This window comes from Podarcis raffonei, chromosome 17, assembly GCF_027172205.1.
Source record: "Podarcis raffonei isolate rPodRaf1 chromosome 17, rPodRaf1.pri, whole genome shotgun sequence".
Taxonomy (NCBI): domain Eukaryota; kingdom Metazoa; phylum Chordata; class Lepidosauria; order Squamata; family Lacertidae; genus Podarcis; species Podarcis raffonei.
This window is the reverse complement of record NC_070618.1, coordinates 27,459,897-27,479,705: the sequence shown is the minus strand read 5'-3', so window position 1 is coordinate 27,479,705 and position 19,809 is coordinate 27,459,897. Positions and strand designations below refer to the sequence as shown.

At 44.0% G+C, this 19,809-nt stretch overlaps 1 protein-coding gene across 5 annotated transcripts in view; it reads left to right on the top strand.

Annotated features, from left to right (window-relative positions):
• MLLT3 (MLLT3 super elongation complex subunit) overlaps positions 1 to 19,809 on the top strand; it is a 117,677-nt gene that overhangs the window by 38,312 nt on the left and 59,556 nt on the right. For 2 of the 5 annotated variants that reach the window (XM_053371817.1, XM_053371819.1), the window contains exon 3: positions 19,411 to 19,493. The exons of 2 other annotated variants lie outside the window; for them this stretch is intronic. In XM_053371817.1, coding sequence (XP_053227792.1) covers positions 19,411 to 19,493 — 83 coding nt within the window. Of the gene's footprint in view, positions 1 to 6,583; positions 6,976 to 19,410; positions 19,494 to 19,809 lie in introns of those variants that run through there. One more of the 5 variants, XM_053371820.1, reaches the window with a different exon arrangement.

The following is a 19,809-nucleotide window of genomic DNA, read 5'->3' as shown; positions in this document are numbered from 1 at the left end:
CAGAAAGGATAAAAGACAAGGGAAGGGGGAAACCTAAAGAAAGAGAAGGTGAGAGAAGAGAAAGATTGTGAATTATTTCATCATGACGTGACATGTTTTCTCCTCCTCCTCTCTTCATATTGGGGAAAATATTCTACTCCTCTTGTGTTATTTACACCAGGTACACTGGTTTTCCTCTCATTAGGTACCACTTCATTACATTAAAAAAATGCCTTTAATTTTCCTAGAACAGAGCTAATTCTTGGACAGAATCATGCAAGTTCTCAGCAGGGAACATTAGTATTTGATACAAGCACTAAAGGCTCATCCAATCCATCTTCACACTTCCTTTGCACACGATTTCAAGAGAGGGAGCAGTAGAAATAGGTTTTGTGTGTGGCAGCTCTGCTCATAGGTGGGCAAAAACATTCCTGTCATGTTTGGATATTGCCTAGGCGAAGACAGCTTTACTAACAGCTTAGAACCTTCCATATTGCCTCACCTGAAAAAAATCTTTAATATGCTAAAAATGGCTCAAAAATTATGCAACTGGTTTAAAGAAGAAGCTTTTGCTAAAAGATTCATAAAATACTTTTAGTATTTAGGTCTTCAGCATTCAATGTGTATCCGGTAGTTATTGTGTAAAGCCCAAAGTTACGGACTATCCAGATGTGTTCTAAAAGTAAAGGTAAAGGTACCCCTGACCATTAGGTCCAGTTGTGGCCGACTCTGTGCTGTGCTCATCTCACTTTATTGGCCGAGGGAGCCGGCGTACAGCTTCCGGGTCATGTGGCCAGTATGACTAAGCCACTTTGGCGAACCAGAGCAGCGCACAGAAATGCCGTTTACCTTCCCGCCGGAGTGGTACCTATTTATCTACTTGCCCTTTGACGTGCTTTTGAACTGCTAGGTTGGCAGGAGCAGGGACCGAGCAACGGGAGCTCACCCCGTCACGGGAATTCGAACCGCCGACCTGATCGGCAAGTCCCAGGCTCTGTGGTTTAACCCACAGTGCCACCTGCGTCCCTAGATGTGTCCTATCCCCCCCCCCAGAAAACCCACCTTCCTCCTTCGCTTCTCAGAATTAACCCCCTGCTGTCTCCCAGTTCAGTTTCTCCTCATCACCAGAGGAGCCTAGGGAGGGTTGTGCAATGAGGCTCATACAGGTTCATCTTTGAAAAGCTAAACCATGGTTTGTTGTTACCTTGGTTCTCAGGGGACCAGATCACAGGCAGAAGTCCTGAGAAGGCTGAGGATAAGCAGAATTCCCTGGAATATGACACCCTGCTTTATAAAGTGCAAGAGAAATTTTTTAATTAATTTGAAGCATAGATAAAAGTTTTAAGGACAATCCTTGAAATTAAGGCCTTGGAATACAGTGGCACCTTGGTTGTTGAACGGCTTGGCTCCCAAACAAATAGACTCCCAAACGCCGCAAACCTGGAAGTAAGTGTTCCGGTTTGCAAACGTTTTCCAGAAGCCGAACGTCTGGCGCAGCTTCCGACTGAGTGCAGGAAGCTCCTGCAGCCAATCAGAAGCCACACCTTGGTTTTCGAATGCTTCCAGGAGTCAAACGAACTCCCGGAACGGACTAAGTTCAAGAACCAAGGTACCACTGTATTCATTTTGTATATCCAAGTCCTAGGATTGGCTTTATTTTCCAGTGAAAAGATTTCTGCATTTAAAACACATCTAAATTATACTATCATGCACCTGGTTTTCTGAGACTTTTTGTTGTTCATGGGATACCCAGGGTGTTTGACTTCTAGAATATATAGTACATTTCAGGACTGCAAGTTCTGGCCAGTCAGTCTGCTTTTGAAACAGATTGTTTCCTTAGGATAAGTAGTAGCAGTAGAACAATTGATAGTTGGTTCATTTGCGGTTTAGTTGCTTGGGTTTTGAGACTGGCCAAAAGCAATGAAAGAAGACTTGCAGACATCTGTTTCAAGGTATTAAATAAACAATACATTGAGATTAGCAAGCCTTCCTTCACTTCCTTCACTGCTTCTGTTTATTGCATTATGGACCACCTTTTCTCCAGAGACCTTAAGGTGAGATATGATTCTCCTCCTCCTCATTTAATCTCCACAACAACCTTGTGAGGTATGGAGGTGGCTTGACACCACAGTGTAGTTTCACCTTTAACCGCAAATTAAAATGCTGGAAATGCTGAGCGATGGTGTAACAACCAAAAGAACGTGATCATCCTTGGTTGCATTTTGCTTATCATTGTGGATAACACTCAAATAATATCCTGCAAAAGAAGATGCTTTTTTAGGTTAGTGGGTTCTTTGAGCTACAGGTAGTTGCTCCAGATCCATTTGATTCAGAGGGCTAATAATAATAATAATAATAATAATAATAATAATAACAATAATTTATTATTTATACCCCACCCATCTGTCTGGGTCCCCCCAGCCACTCTGGGCGGCTTCCAACAAAACACTAAACAGGGCTGCCTTTAGATGTCTTCTAAAAGTTTGGTAGTTATTTTTCTTTTTGACATCTGGTGGGAGGGCGTTCCACAGGGCGGGTGCCACTACCGAGAAGGCCCTCTGCCTGGTTCCCTGTAACTTGGCTTCTTGCAGGGAGGGAATCGCCAGAAAGCCCTCGGCACTGGACCTTAGCGTCCGGGCAGAACGATGGGGGTGGAGACGCTCCTTCAGGTATTCCGGGCTGAGGCCATTTAGGGCTTTAAAAGTCAGCACCAACACTTTGAATTGTGCTCGGAAACATACTGGGAGCCAGTGTAGGTCTTTCAAGACCGGTGTTATATGGTCTCGGCGGCCGCTCCCAGTCACCAGTCTAGCTGCCGCATTCTGGATTAATTGTAGTTTCCGGGTCACCTTCAAAGGTAGCCCTGGAGGCTTTTTCTAGCAGTATTTTGGATGTCTGGGATGCCAACATAAGTAAATGTAAGCATCACTGAGTTAACTGCACAAATCTGTGATTATATTGTTGAAGTTGGTGACAAAGGAGAACATCAGGAGAGGCATGGGTACATGTTTAACGGTGCTAGTTTACATACATTGGATGGATGGATGGAGTTGGTGCTGTTTTGTATTGTTCCAAACTTCCTTTGCCACTAGCCAGATTACAAAGATACTATCAACGTGTACAAAAGGAGTTTCTAAAGGAAAAGCTGAGCCCTTGAATATGCTTTTAAAGCAGAAGATACTACTGTGTCCTTTCCTTTAGCAGATCAAGATGATCAGGTGACAGCAAAAACTGCAAGGTTTTTAGTGGGGGCAATTAGAATAAGATCTATTATACTTCCAAAATGTATTCTGCATAGCTAAGTTTTTACTTCTGTCTTCAGTCTTTTATTTTATTGCTATGGCTAGTGGCTGATGCAAAGAAAGATTCTCCTGATTCTCCTTAAATAATAATTAAAAAAATGGTAGGTAACCAAGAAAAGCCCTTCTCCCCACCTCCCGCCCCGCAAGCTCCAGGGACAGGAGGGCTTTGCTGCCGACCCCCAGCATTTTAAAAGCCCCCGGGACAGCGGAGACTTCTCCGCTGTCCCGGGGCAATTTTAAAATGCTGGCGGGCGGCAGCGAATCCTCCTCTGTCCCGGGGCGATTTTAAAATGCTGGCGGGCGGCAGCGAATCCTCCTCTGTCCTGGGGCGATTTTAAAATGCTGGCGGGCGGCAGCGAAGGCTTCGCTGCCGCCCGCCAGCATTTTAAGATCGCCCGGGACAGCAGAGAAGTCTCCGCTGTCCCGGGAAGGCAGGCGGGGGGGAGCAAAGACTTTTGCCCCCCGCTGGCCTTCAGACGAGGTCCAGGACCTCTTCTGAAGGCCGGCGGAGGGCGAAAGTCTTTGCTCCCCCCCGCCTGCCTTCAAAAGCCGTCGGGATAGGGGAGAAACGCGCTGCGCTTCTCCACTATCCCGGGAAGGCAGGCGGGGGGAGCAAAGACTTTTGCCCCCCCGCCGGCCTTCAGAAGAGGTCCAGGACCTCTTCTGAAGGCGGGCGGTGGGCGAAAGTCTTTGCTCCCGACCGCCAGCATTTTAAAAGAGGTCCCCGGAGATTTCCCTATGGGCTTTCTTCTTGCAAAGCAAGCCCATAGGGAAATTCGTCTGGCGAAGCACCTCGAAAAACGGAAAACTCTTTCTTCTTGCGAGTTTTCCGTCTTGCGAGGCATTCGTCTTGCGAGGTACCACTGTACTTGGAATTGCTAAGGACCCTCTTAGCAATGGGAGTTTTCGACTTCCAGATCCACCTTCTTTTTTCTGCCATTCTCTTAACTCGCTTCTGATCCTAAGTGTTTGGCTATCGAGGAAGGATGGCCAGTAGATTCTAAACAAAGTTTATACCTTTCCGTTTCAGCAAGACACCAGAGAAATGCAGCGAGGCACAATTTGCTACAACTTGTAGGTTGCCTGTGACCTGCCTGGTATGGGTCCTTCTGTTACATAATAGAGAACAGAGGTCTGAAAGGGAAAGAATGCTGGCTGGGAGAATTTTCAAAGGGAGCTGAAAGCAATACTGCACAGGAAATTAAATCATTGGGCAAGGAAGTGGAATTGGACTGATTGCAGTCATTAATGTCCCTTTAACGAGGGGCATGTAAGGAATGTTACTCAGCAACTGTGATGGTCCCTAGTGTGGTGCGGACGGGGTATTTCAAACAAGGAGCCAGCGCTCTGTGGGGAGGGGAGGAAAGGGGGATTTTTTATGAGGCAGGAATAAGGCTTTGCATCCCAGAGAATGCAGGAGACTCTAACTATTGTCCTCTGAGAATAATTTGCAAGGGGAAGCCCATATATTAGACGAGCGGAGATCCGTGGAAATTTGCTGCGTTTTGTGTAGTAGTTTGCCTTAGTCTTTCTGTTGCATCTCACCCTTTTTTTAAACTGTAAATCAAAAAGCAGATTTTTTGCCTTCAAACACTCCTTATATGCAAAAGATGCAAGATGTGATTAAATGGTTTTTAGAAACGTTGGTTCAAAATATTTATAAATGCCAGGTGCATCCATTTTTCATGGTTTCAGTTAGTTTTTCAGAAAAGATAAAAGGAAACTAACTTAACAATTTACACAAATGTTTGAAACTATATTACAGAAACATGTAAACAGTACTTTTCTTGCTTTAGTTTAAAGCATCTATTTTTTCAAGTCGGCTAATAAAGCAACTTGTTCTTGCATCTATTTTTTTTTCAAGTTCTTGTTGTGTTCTTCCAGCTCTCCTTTATGCCTTTTAAGTATTTCAAGCAGAGAACTTTGAAATTCAAGATGATTTTACTGACACTTAATCCATTTATTTCCAACAGTATTTCTGTGCCATCCTCTAACCAGAGTTTTCTGGAATAATGAGCCAGGGCAGCCATAGTGTTCATCTTGCATGTTGCCTCCCCTCACTTCACATTATATATTCTCTTCACTTTGCTAAAAGGCACCCATTTTTTGATACCCTTGTGTGGAAGATCTTGATTTGGCTCCCCTTCTCTGTTTGCACAAAGACAAGAGAGGTGGTAAAACAGGGCATTTCTGATCCCCTGCGCATATGCGCTGTACCCATGTTGTGAAAAGTTTGTTTCTGTTCAAAAATTGTATGGTTTTCTTTTCTTTCTTTCTTTTTTTTGGGAATGTTAATTTGGAAAAAGTTCAAAACCTACAATTAACGCACACACAGCAATACAATGAGACCGCTAATGGAGGGGAAAATGAAACTCACTGATTACGGCCCTTAGTATATTCTGAGTAAGATGGTTGGCCATTTAGAATAAAACCACCTCAGGAGAAGCTCACCGACTTTACTAGCAGAGAACCTGCTTCCTGGCCCTTGTGTAAAAAGCTTGATTTATTCTACTCTCATTTCTTTTGGGCTTACCCTCTTAGTTTAAGTAATAGTTGTTGTTGCTGTTGTTGAGTCATTTAGTCGTGTCCGACTCTTCGTGACCCCATGGACCAGATCACGCCAGGAAGTCTTCCACTGCCTCCCACAGTTTGGTCAAACTCATGCTGGTAGCTTCGAGAACACTATCCAACCATATCGTCCTCTGCCGTCCCCTTCTCCTTGTGCCCTCCATCTTTCCCAACATCAGGGTCTTTTCCAGGGAGTCTTCTCTTCTCATGAGGTGGCCGAAGTATTGGAGCCTCAGCTCAGCTTCAGGATCTGTCCTTCCGGTGAGCACTCAGGGCTCATACCCTCCAACATTCTATTCAACAACAACAATTTAGACCTCGTCCATCTGACTGGCTTGTCCCAGCCACTTTGGGCGGCTTCCAACACATATAAAAGCATAATTAAACATTTAAAAACCTTCCCTATACAGGGCTGCCTTCAGATGTCTTCTAAGGGCTGTATAATTACTTATCTCCTTGGCTCGGGGGGTCACATAACTCCATACCCTCCAACATTTTTCGGTTGAAAATAGGAAAAGCGTCCTAAGGAAAAGCGGGACATACCGGGATCAAAGCAGAAACCGGGACGACTGGGAAACGCTCTGCTTTCAATCTATCTAGTATATTTCTTTGTCAAAGTAGCCGGGTCTTAAAGGTTAGCTGGCCAGATTTTGTGACATAAAAGCTACATCATGCGTTCATCATACAATGAGCTTTGTTCATTTGCATACTATTATGTGCTTCACAGCAGTGCTTCAGGTTGCTCTTGTCCCCCTCCCTTAAAGTAATCTAGGGCCGAAAGAGAGATGATAACACTGAGAAACTCTTTATTTAACAATGGAGCGTTTCTGTTGTTTTTCTTAATCACATTTTTTATATATCCTCTGGTGACTTTGGATGGTACAGTGTGGTGGACCTTCCTTTTTATCCTTGGCTATATTGTTGGAAGACTTTTGTTTTCATCCCAGTGAACTAGGACGTTTAGGCCGCTGTATCTGCTGCTCCTAAAGAAAACCAAACAACCAGTTTCCTCCAAGATAGATACTATAACGGAGAATATTTCCAGATTTTTGTGTGTCATCTAGGAGTACTAAATAATTAAACATGTATATGGAAGAAGCTTCAGAGAGTGACTCCGGTGATGAAGGTTAGTTGAGAATAACTTAAGAAGGAGAACTTAACGTGTTGACTCATAACGTAGAAATCCAGGCTCAATTAACATAATGTGCATGTAAATCATTGGTAAACTGATTGGAATATTCTGTCAAATGATAAGGATAGTTTTGCTACACCCTGCTTTCTGATATTTTTGATCCAGTGCAGATCTTTGGCAATGCTCTCCTCATGACTTGTGCGGATCTATAAAGACCTGTGGCCTTAGATCCATGGTTTTGGGCCATCATGGCACCTCTGGGAAGTGCCTGAACCATGAGGTTTATGGTTCACTCAGTGGAGACAGAGGTGATGTTGGTGGTGGATGAAATTCAAGAATAATTATGAGGTTCCAAGAGGAACTGCTTGATGGATCTGTATTTGTGTGTGCCCATGCACATTTTCTCGTTATCATGTACTTTCATTCTTAACTTCCATTGCTGTTTCAGAAGCTTTTCTAAGTTGCAGCATGTTACACCCAGGATCCATAAACCCAGTCCCTTAGTACCCACCTTTGCCAAGTCGTTAAGTCTTCCCTTTACATCCCTCCACCCCCATATTGACTTAATAGAACTGTTGTTTGCTTGTTTTATTTTTATTTTTTTAGTTTATGTGTTACTTGCTTGTATTAGAAGCAGGGCTATCCATTAGTCCTTCCATTTAGAATAGTTCTAGATCTCATTCATTGATTTTCTTTTGTTTTATGAGTGTTTTATCTTTTGTCTGTCTCCGGTGATTTTTTTTTATAAGCAGCTTATAGGCTGCTTATATTAAATAAAGGGAGCGGGTAACACTGTGGTCTAAACCACTGAGCCTCTTGGGGTTGCTGATCGAAAGGTTGGCGGTTCGAATCCCCACGATGGCGTGAGCTCCCGTTGCTCTGTCCCAGCTCCTGCCGACCTAGCAGTTTGAAAGCACGCCAGTGCAAGAAGATAAGTAGGTACTGCTGTGGCAGGAAAGTAAACGGTGTTTCCATGTGCTCTGGCACTCGTCACGGTGTCCCTTTGCACCAGAAGCAGTTTAGTCATGCTGGGCACATGACCCAGAAAGCTGTCTGTGGATGAGTGTCATACCCCATAGTTGAATTTAACTGGACTTAACCATCCAGGGGTCCTTTACCTTTATTTTACCTATATTAAATCAGCAATAATGCTCTCTGTTTTATTATTATTTCTTGTCTCTGTGTTTCTCTTGTTCTTGTTTCTCTTTCTCTCCTGTATTATTATTGGACTGTAGTGTGTTGTATTAGTGCAAGCACTCACTGTAAGCAGCAAAGCAGAACACAATGCATTTATTGTTGTTGTTACCATCATACCTTGGAGGTCAAACTGAATGTGTTCCGGAAGTCCGTTTGACTTCCAAAATGTTCAGAAACCAAAGCGCGGCTTCTGATTGGCTGCAGGAAGCTCCACACGTCTTTCTAATAATATTGCAACTCTAGTTGTTTAAAAAGCCTGTGTGATTCCTGATTCCTCTAGCAGTTCCCTAAGGACTTATTTTAGTTAATCTTCTAAAAGAAGCATAAACTAAACTTGAATTGTATTAATAGAAGTAACTTCAATTATGAAACTCATTTTAATCTTTATCCCATTCCTTTTCTTATAAGCTGCTTGAATGAACCTATATTCTAATGTGTTTTTCCCCGTTTTCATGTCATATTTTTCAGTTTCCTTGCTATACCTAACAGTAAAGTGGAGGAAAAAATGGAAATAATATTGCTCGGTAGTCGGTCCTTGGGACCTAGCCTCTGCTTATATCAAGAATGTCTACCTCATCCCCATAGAAGTGAGACAAAAGCCACGGGGAATTATAGTTAGACTACAGAATTTCAATCTTTCTACTTTTTTCATTCTACCTTTCCTCCCAGAGGAGTCCAAGACAGTAATCTGGTTTAATGCGGAATATAAAGTGGATGGGAAACTCTTTATTTGCTGTTGTTTAGTTTTACTCAGAAATCCTTTGTTTTGAAGATCTTATAGACGCCGTTCCTGAGTGTGTGGGGACAGGCTGCAGTTGCTGTTGATAAAGGAAAGGCACACTGCACATGAGTTGGCCTTATTCTTAATTACTGGTACACGTATTCAAGGCTCATCTGTCTTACTGATAAAGCCAGTGATAGGGACTGTAATAGAGTTCTCTCAGCTCCCTTTGCCATGCAGCCTTGGAGTGACAAGGGCTGGGCAGAGTTAGAATCATAGAAGAGACCCACCAGGGTCATCTAGGGCAGGCTTCCTCAAACTCAGCTCTCCTGAGGGCCTACAACTCCCATCATCCCTAGCTAGCAGGACCAGTGGTCAGGGATGATGGGAACTGTAGTCTCAAAACATCTGGAGGGCTGAGTTTGAGGAAGCCTGATCTAGGGCAACCGATGTTGACATCTCCATCCCACCTTAAGGAACAGACATGGGATTGTTACATGTCACATGTCTGTTTACATTTCAGCACAGTATCCAGGGAACTTCCGTTGTGTATAGCTTTGCCTTTTAGCTGTTCTCTCTGAGACAACATGAGAGAGAGACGACATGTTTCTTTGTCTTGATTTATGATTAATAAATCTGTAGTTGTAGTATGCTTCCACCAGCCTCACACCTATTCTTTGTGCATAGTTCTATCTGCTAATAGTGTGCCCTGGCTTTGAAGCCCGGGTCACTGATTTACATCAGAGCACAGGCCGATGGAAGGAGACATCCGAGCTGGAGCTTGCCAGCTGGCCTCCCAGCCCTATGCATGCCGACAACAAGGTTATGGGCGCAACACTGTAATCTTCTGTCCAACATAGACCTTGAGCCCATAACCCTGACTCTTGTGCTCTGTCGACTGAATAAGTACCTAGCAGACAGAAGAGGTGTTCTACTCAGCAAAGACTAGGCATCACCCAGGACCAGTAAGAGGGCCAGAGCATGATGGCGGTTTCACCCGGTGGCATATTGCGAGTAAAACCGCTGCTGCTCCTAAGTCCCTCTGCCACCCAGAGCACCGAAGGAGAAGCCATCTGCAGCCAGGAGCTGGTGGCAGAGGGACTCAGGAGCCACGGCGGTTTCACTCGCAATATACCACCAGGCCCTCGTACCACTGAAGGCTGATGTGGCTTGTTCCTCCCTTGGCTGCCGGCGCTGGATGGCAGCTCCTTTAAACTTCTCCCATTGGATAAGTTCAAAGGAAGCCCAGACCTCACCTCTGGAGCCGGTGGTAGTGGAACAGGGGGAGGGGCAGTCCATTGCACCTCTAGGGTGCCAGTGTGGTGTAGTGGTTAAGAGTGGTGAACTCGTAATCTGGTGAACTGGGTTCGCGTCTCCACTCCTCCCCCTGCAGCTGCTGGGTGACCTTGAGCTAGTTACACTTCTCTGTAGTCTCTCAGCCCCACTCACCTCACAGAGTGTTTGTTGTGGGGGAGGAAGGGAAAGCAGAATGTTAGCCACTTTGAAACTCCTTAGGGTAGTGATAAAGCGGGATATCAAATCCAAACTCCTCCTCCTCCTCTTCTTCTTCTAGGGAAGCTTTTAATGTTTAATAGACTGTTGTATTTTAATATTCTGTTGGAAGCCACCCAGAGTGGCTGGGGAAACTCAGCCTGATGGGAGGGTATAAATAATAAATTATTATTATTATTATTATTATTATTATTATTATTATTATTATTATTATTACCCCACCCAGCATGGAAGCTCAGTTGGGAACTTTGGGGCAATTGCTGTATTTAGCCCTAACCTACTTCCAGGATAGTGTGGAGATAGTACTGAGAGAGTTGAGGACCAGCTATGCCATCCTAAGTTTGTTTGAGGAAAGGCAGAGTATGAATGTGCAAACTGAACCATAAGTTACGAATCATAGAAGGCTTTGAGGACAAATGAGCAGCTGCCTTAAACAGAAACACCTTTTGAAGAGACTTGAACCTTCAGAGCAGATTCTGCCACCTGATGTTTTGGATCACCATGAAGCTGTCATTCCAAACATCTGGAGGGCACCAGGTTGGGGGAGACTGATGTACTAGAATTAGGGGCAGGGCAGGGGACATAACCCCTTAGATATGAACAGGCTTCCCCTTGGATCTGACAGGAATGGTTTGCTGTCCCAAATAAATAGGAAGCATGTGCACTCATAATATAGTAAAGGTAAAGGGACCCCTAACCATTAGGTCTAGTCGTGACTGACTCTGGGGTTGCGGCGCTCATCTCGCTTTATTGGCCGATGGAGCTGGCGTACAGCTTCCGGGTCATGTGGCCAGCATGACTAAGCCGCTTCTGGTGAACCAGAGCAGTGCACGGAAACGCCGATTACCTTCCCACTGGAGTGGTACCTATTTATCTACTTGCACTTTGACGTCCTTTCAAACTGCTAGGTTGGCAGGAGCAGGGACCGAGCAACGGGAGCTCACCCCGTCGTGGGGATTAGAACCGCCGACCTTCTGATCGGCAAGTCCTAGGCTCTGTGGTTTAACCCACAGCGCCACCCACGTCCCTCATGCGATAGTTGGAATGAAAACAAGAGCTCAGGAGCATTTATTTGAACCGTCTGTGGCTTCCAAACAACAAAAGTTGGTTTTGTCATTTGTTTGCAATGCTTGTAAATGTTTAACTTGCAGGCACTTTTCTTACTTTTTCTCTACCCCACCCCGTTTGGTTCGTGATAGTGAAAGGCTGACCTGTGAGAAACTGATCTTTGAAAAATAGCTGGCATATTGACTGAGCAAGCAACAATATCTGGTTATAGTCCCCCCCCCACACCTCTTTGCTGGTAACATGGGGGAAGTTTTACATTGCTTTTAGACCGTTGGTGGCTACGTGTCTCAGTCGAGCTAGTTGGAAAATACTAACTTTGCATTAAGGTTTTTATTCCTTAAAGGGAAAAATGAATATGAAGTGATTTGTATAGATGTATTCAAACCTAAAAACTGCTTGATGCAAAGGCTGGAATTTGCCAGCCACTGGTACAATGCGACGTTCTCCTTATCCCATTCATCTCTGTGAGGGATGCATTGAAGTAATGTCTTGCAGGAGAGGTTTTCAACCTTTTCGAGTCCACAGCTCCCTTGACCAACTACATTCTTTCAGCGGCACACCTGTGGCAACCAGGATTTTACGGAATAATCCCCAGGTGTGTGTGCCCAGGAAAGAGAGCCCTTGGGGTCTGACATGTGATTTGGGCTTAGATCTTGCTGCGGAGGTGAACTTTTATCTGAATTATATCACTTCAGAGAACATGCCACAGACTATAAGTTCCTCCAAATGAGGAAACATCCTGAATTTCAAAAATTTAGAAGGCCAGCCTTCTCCCTGACCTGTTTCTTTTTCTTTTTCTTTTCTGAGTGCAGAGAATATTGTTATATGAAGGAATATTGACATGCACTCTCATGCACTCTAAAGTGCTGCAACCCAAAGAAACCTTTGCCTGCTTCTATTAACTGTTCTTTGTGGGTTATCCAAAAGACAAGAATTGTTGGTTGATAGCAATTGATAGCAACTAAACGATTTCACCAGAACTTTTTGATATCCTAAAGGAAACTGTCAGCCAGTATTCTGTGATGCAGGTGAAAGATTGCTTTGTTTAGACTAGGCAAAACAAAACAAAAAATTTCTTTCCAGTAGCACCTTAAAGACCAACTAAGTTAGTTCTTGGTATGAGCTTTCGTGTGCATTAAAGACCAACTTAGTTGGTCTTTAAGGTGCTACTGGAAAGAAAAAATTTTTTTGTTTTGACTATGGCAGACCAACACGGCTACCTATCTGTAACTTGTTTAGACTAGGGTTACCAGACATCCCCAGTTCCCGGGCACAGTCCCCGGATTTGCAAATCTGTCCCCGGAAAAATTCCGTCCCCGGAATGTCCCCAGATTTGCAAATCTGTCCCCAGGAAACGTGGCGGTGGCAGCCTCAGCAGCCCGGAGCCAGCCTGGTAGCGCAGTTGGCTCTGGCTGGCTTCAGGAGCTGCTTGCTGCCACCGCCACTGCCAAGGGGGAACCAGGGACGTTCGGTGGTACAGATTTCGTGCCCCCTTCCCCCTTTGTTTTGACTGATCGGGGGAGGCTCGGAAGTTGTGGGCGGCCGGCCGTTGCCCGGTTTTTTAAAAACTCTGCACATTTATGTTTCACAATTTGCGAAAGAAGGGCTTTGCACCTTGCCTGGCAGAGAAACCGCACGCCCTGCGCCCCTCCTGGGTAATGGCTGCCCACCTGCGACTCCCAAGCCTCCCCCGATCTGTCATAACAAAGGGGGAAGAGGGCAGGAGATCAGGGAAGGCTCGGGAGTCATGGGCTCCCTGTTGCCCAGTTTTTTTAAAAAAACCTTTGTGCATTTTATGTTTCACAGGGTGCGAAAGAAGGGCTTTGCACGTTGATACAATATGCATGTGTCCTTGGGCCCAGGGTGTTTTACCTCACCATCCCCATTACTGATTCCTTGTTGCTAGGTAAAGGTAAAGGGACCCCTGACCATTAGGTCCAGTCGTGACTGACTCTGGGGTTGCGGCGCTCATCTCACTTTACTGGCCGAGGGAGCCAGTGTACAGCTTCTGAGTCATGTGGCCAGCATGACTAAGCCTCTTCTGGCAAACCAGAGCACTGCACGGAAACGCCGTTTACCTTCCCGCCGGAGCGGTACCAATTTATCTACTTGCACTTTGACGTGCTTTCGAACTGTTAGGTTGGCAGGAGCAGGGACCGAACAATGGGAGCTCAGCCCGTCGCGGGGATTCGAACCACCGACCTTCTGATCGGCAAGTCCTAGGCTCTGTGGTTTAACCCACAGCGCCACCCGCGTCCCTGTTGCTACTCAGCTTCAAAAAAAACAAAACAAAACAAAAGTCCCTGGATTCATTGAAAAAAATCTGGTAATCATAGTTTAGACAACTACAGTGGTACCTCGGTTACATACGCTTCAGGTTACATACGCTTCGGGTTACAGACTCCGCTAACTCAGAAATAGTACTTCGGCTTAAGAACTTTGCTTCAGGATGAGAACAGAAATCAGGCGGCGCAGTGGCAGCAGGAGGCCCCATTAGCTAAAGTGGTGCTTCAGGTTAAGAACAGTTTCAGGTTAAGAATGGACCTCCAGAACGAATTAAGTACTTAACCCAAGGTACCACTGTATACAGTTGGGGGTTGCCAGTGTGTGTGCGCGTTTAAATCCTCCCTAGCTTGGCAGATACACTCTTACTTCTGTGGTTTTAGTTAAATGTTTCTGTGTGCATGTGTGCCCATGACAATTATTTGTGTTCCATTTCAGCATCAGTGATTGGTTTTATACCGGACTTCCTTGTGATATTAATGCAGTCGGAAGCTCCTTTGGCTATTGTGTGCATAAAACGATAGTGACAGGTGCTGATGCTTCAGCCTTCCATCTATGGCACTTAAACAATCATGCCATCTATGGCGATCAGGTTTCCCAGGGAAAAGCTGTGAGGCAAATGCAAAACTGCTTGGGCCCACTTCCTGTGAGAAGTGGAAGTGTGTACGAGCCCCCAGTTTGCACATGCCACTAAGCCATGATTTAGTATTGCAAGGAGGCGCCACTGCAAGCTCCTCACTTCCTCTGGTTTTGCCACCAAGAGATTGCAATCTTCCGCTTCCGCTTCAATTTTTAGATTGCATCTGAATCCCAAATAGACTCTTCTAATGATGGTTTGTGAAAACAAGGCAGCTTCACAGATTATGATTTGAAGGTGGATTTCCGCCCCCCATTAACGATAATTATGACTACAGTTTCTCGGGATTCGAACATCACAACCAACTGTGGTTAGTCTAAATTGGAAGTGAATGCCTTCAGACTTTTTGTGGTCTGTGCTCTTCACTGCACTGCTCTGCTTTTCATGTATACAGTGGTACCTCAGGTTACATACGCTTCAGGTTACAGACTCCGCTTACCCAGAAATAGTGTTTCAGGTTAAGAACTTTGCGTCAGGATGAGAACAGAAATCGTGCTCCGGCGGCGCAGCAGCAGCAGGAGGCCCCATTAGCTAAAGTGGTGCTTCAGGTTAAGAACAGTTTCAGGTTAAATACGGACCTCTGGAACGAATTAAGTACTTAACCTGTGGTACCACTGTATCTGCTTCCCTGCCATCTGTTGGACAGTTGATGCTGATAAGAGCAAATTTTAAACAAACCCTTGCCCAAGGAGAAATGCATTAGCGTGTGGGATTTTTACTGTCCAAAAATCGTTTGTGGATTGTCAGACCTTTCTTATTTTGGCTGCCTTTGTGAAAATAATGGAGGGATGTATAATATTTCAATGAACAGCCAAGCCTTTTGGCACCCACGTAACATTTTTCTGGAATACCTGAAGCGTGGCCATCCAAAAAGTGCTTTAAAGGGTTTTTCCAGTTCTTTTCTCCTCCTCCAGGAAAAAAAAATCCCTTTAATATTCATTTATTATCTGAAGTATGCTGTGTTCTGCCCCCTCCCCTTCTTCACTTCAATAAACGGCTATTTTCCCAGAGGATTAGCTAATACATACCATCTGTGTCAAGATGAGGTTGTTTTGCCAAAATTTCTTTGGCACCTAGATAATTTGTTGTTTGGGTAGAGTCAGCTGTTTAATGAATTAGGTATTAAAAAGAATGAAAGAAAACGTTTAGCTATTGGGCCTGCTCATTTTGCAATAAGATAACGAAGTTTAAATATACCTATTTCATGAGGTGCCTTCACATAATCTGTCAACAAACCGTTTTCCTGCTGCTTGTCTGGCATCCAATTTCGACTTACCTTAAACCATGTGAAAAAAAGATGCATCTGAACAAATAATGAATTCAGTATCCCATTCTCAATAGCAGTCCGTAAGCAACGTTGGATAATGTAATGCATCTAAATGTATTGGCTGGTACAATATCAAAGTTACAGAACCATATTTCTTCCTTGAACATTAACTTCCATTGTAGTACTACTTAGTGTTTTAGCACCACTAAATAATACCTTTCCTCCAGAGGTTTTAAAGAGGTGTTAGTCTTCTGTTGGTACCCTTTTCCTGTGAGTCAGGTGAGCAATAATTCCAAGAGCCTGCAGTGCCTCTAATCTTTATGGACATGTACACTATATTACAAGGACGCGGGTGGTGCTTTGGGTTAAACCACAGAGCCTAGGACTTGCCGATCAGAAGGTTGGCGGTTCGAATCCCTGAGACAGGGTGAGCTCCCGTTGCTCGGTCCCTGCTCCTGCCAACCTAACAGTTTGAAAGCACATCAAAGTGCAAGTAGATAAATAGGTACCGCTCCGGCGGGAAGGTAAACGGCGTTTCCTTGCGCTGCTCTGGTTTGCCAGAAGCGGCTTGGTCATGCTGACCACATGACCTGGAAGCTGTACGCCGGCTCCCTCGGCCAGTAAAGCCAGATGAGTGCCACAACCCCACAGTCGGCCACGACTGGACCTAATGATCAGGGGTGCCTTTACCTTTACACTATATTATGTACCCAGTACTTTCTCAGTGTTTGAAATTAGCCAGGCACCAGGCTATTGGCCATTTGCGACTAAGGACTCAGCTACACTGGCAAAGAAAAAATGCTTTACATGCATTGTTATGCATTCTAACACTGTGACACCAGATGGCACTGTGGAGTTCCGTTTTTGCCTACCCGATTTCTCATAAAAAGTTTGCAACACATTTAACTGAAATGCTTTTTTGATGTGTCTAGATCCAGCCCAAATGAAGGTGCCAGACATCTCCACCATCTGGAGGTGCATGCCTGGGAATCATTGGTTCTTGACTGTCTTCACACACCTAATACCACATCCTGTAGAGTTCTGTCCATTATCTTTTACCTGCACGACCGGATGAATTTCAGGAACCAAAATGCTGCATCTGTGCAGCCTGAGCAGGAGCAGTGAACAATGTTATAGCGAAATGTTGTCGCTTGTCTTTGCTTCCCCCACTCCAATGCCCTGCTCACAGTTGTGAAGAATAGCCCTACGTTATGAATGGTCCATGTCACCATTAAGAAAAAGAATAGGCCAATATATATGTGGACTGTCCCTTGATCAAGTGACTTTTCTTCAAGTTCCGAAAGGTCTTTTTTTTGGGGGGGGGAAAGTTTTTATTATTAAAATAATTCAGCATTAATACACACATATTGCGAATATACAAGCATACAAACATACATTTCATACAATCCTTAAAATGTTCAAACATACCTACACTCAGTTCCACAGGTAATTCCTTTTCCCATCACCATCCACCACCCCTCACCCCACCTTTGTGTTAGACTTCCAATCTACTCAACTGCAATTTCTTTCCATTTCTATTGCTTTCTTTCACACACCTTTAACCTAATTTCATGCTTCTTTTTCTATTACACATTGTTATCCATCTTATTTCATATTTCAGTATTTAAAACGGAACTTGTTTATTCTAATAGGAGTTCTGATTTTTCAATATGGTTTTGCAAGTATCCTTTAAACACCTTCCAGTCCCTGTCTATCTTCTCTTTTGAGATCCTTCCAATTTCTCCCATTGTTTTGGATATATTGTAATACTCCAATAATTTGGCAAGGCACTTGTTTTTGTTGGTATAATACCACTTTTCCATTTTTTCACAATCAATAGCCTTGCGGCTACTGTTGCGTATAAATATAATGTCTTGTCTTCTTCCTTTAGACTTCCTGGTACTATTCCCAATAGAAAACCTTCTGGTGCTTTCCTAAATGAATATCTGAACATTTTTTTCATTTCGTTATCTATTGTTTCCCAAAATTGTTTGATGTTTAAACAGTTCCACCATATAGGCATCATAGTACCTTTTCCAGTGTTCCGAAAGCTCTTAACCCAGCTCAAGATTGTCAGATGGTTAACTCAGAATCACTCAGTTCATCATTTGAAAAATAAGACGCTGGAGCCATCTTGCCCTAAAATGGCAACTAGACATTCCATTTTGGCGATTGTAACCTTGGTTTAAGAAGCCATTTGGCACCTGGCTTATACAGTGGTACCTCAGTTTATGAACTTAATCCATTCCGGAAGTCCGTTCTTAAACCGAAACGGTACTTAAACCAAGGTGCGCTTTCCCTAATGAGGCCTCCCGCCGCCAGTGCCCTTCCACCATTCAGCTTCTGTTCGTAGACCGAGGTAAAGTTCGCAAACCGGGACACTACTCCCAGTTTTGTGGAGTTCGTGAACTGAATAGTTCATAAACAGGGCTGCTGTTAAACCGAGGTTTCACTGTAGATTTGAGTTCCTAACACTGTTCCTGACTGATTCAGAGAGACATCCATTAGAGGTCTGGGTTTGCATCCGTTCCAATGGATATAGGAACGCATTTTCGCTTGCAAACAGTCCAAAAGTTTCCGCCCCACAAAAAGCTTTCTACCCCATCTTACCTATAGATTTTCAGTCAAATGCAACCAAAAAGGGGGCAAGGCTTTTGTCGAAATACGCTTGCTGGTTGCTTGAACCAGTTCTTATTAGCCTTAAGTAAGCAAGCAATTAATTGTTTACAAGTGTGCTGGAAGCAGCCGCTGTGCAGGCGCAACTAATGATATTGGTGTGTGATTTCACAGTCTTGTCATGTTAATCTGTAACAATTCGATTTAATTCTGATTTAATTCAAGGACTCATCCAGGCCATAGCAAATAGCCTTTTACTTTGCTTGTTTATATGGTTCCATCAGTGTGCAAAGTCAGTTTAGAGTACAAGAGGACAGCTCCCTGCACTGAGGAGCTTACAATTTCTTAAATTCGGTACAGGGATACAGTTACCTTTTTGAGTATATGAGACCAAGGAGGAAGAAATACAGTGGAACCTCGGGTTGCGAACGTGATCCGTGCGGGAGACACGTTCGCAACCTGCAGCACTGCGTCTGCACATGTGTGTGATGCGATTCGGCGCTTCTGCGCATGTGCAAAGTGTGATTTAGTGCTCATGCGCGAGCGGCGAAACCCGGAAGTAACCCATTCCGGTTCTTCCAGGTTCAGCGAGGTCCGTAACCCGAAAGCGTACAACCAGCAGCGTTCACTATTTGAGGTATGACTGTAGCAGATCTGCGTGGTACAGTTCACCAGCCAAGTCTGTTAACTTTAAATTTGGGGAGCTGACCACAAAGTGATTGGCTTTTAAATACATCAATTGTACAGGATAATAATATTAAGCAAAAGATCTCAAGAGCTTTGAATGAACTTTGCAGGTTTATCTGTAAATGATTATAAAGTTTGGGAGTACTTTTTTATTATTAAAAAGAATACTGAATAACAAAAAGCTGATCAGTTAAAGATATCCAGTAGCCAGTGTTTTTCCAGTGCCTGAGTTCAAATATTTGGGTGAGTCCTCCCCTTTCTTGAATCAGGAGAGAGACGGAAGGAAGGAATCATGTTATGAAATGTTAACCTTTCCCCAAATCGTTTAGAAACTAAGGAGCATTCTTCTCAGGCAGTTTGAATGGCTTCATATATAGAATTATTACGCCGATTGTAAAGACTCAAAATCTTTTTCTCTCTCTCTCTCTCCCCCCACCCCAGTGTGCAAAGACCCACCGTACAAAGTTGAGGAATCTGGCTATGCTGGTTTCATTTTGCCAATAGAGGTTTACTTCAAGAACAAGGTGTGTAATACTGTTCTTTCAATTTCTCAGCATATATCTAGATTTTTTCCCTTTGAAAATAGCTAAAGAAATGTTGGTATAAAATATTCTTTCCAAAAAAATTGAGATGTTCTTAGTTATAGAAGGCATGAGAGTATCTTAACTTTTGTGCATGGTTGGTTGATATAGGTGCTTGCCTTCTGTTTGATCACAGTTAATATCATTAAGCCAGTAATTATCATGTTTAGGTAGTTATTTCCGTTATTTTAAATTTAATCATGAATTTCCCTGATAGCGAAGGGAGGAGAGAGGCCCCCTTGCCCCCAGCTAATGGAAG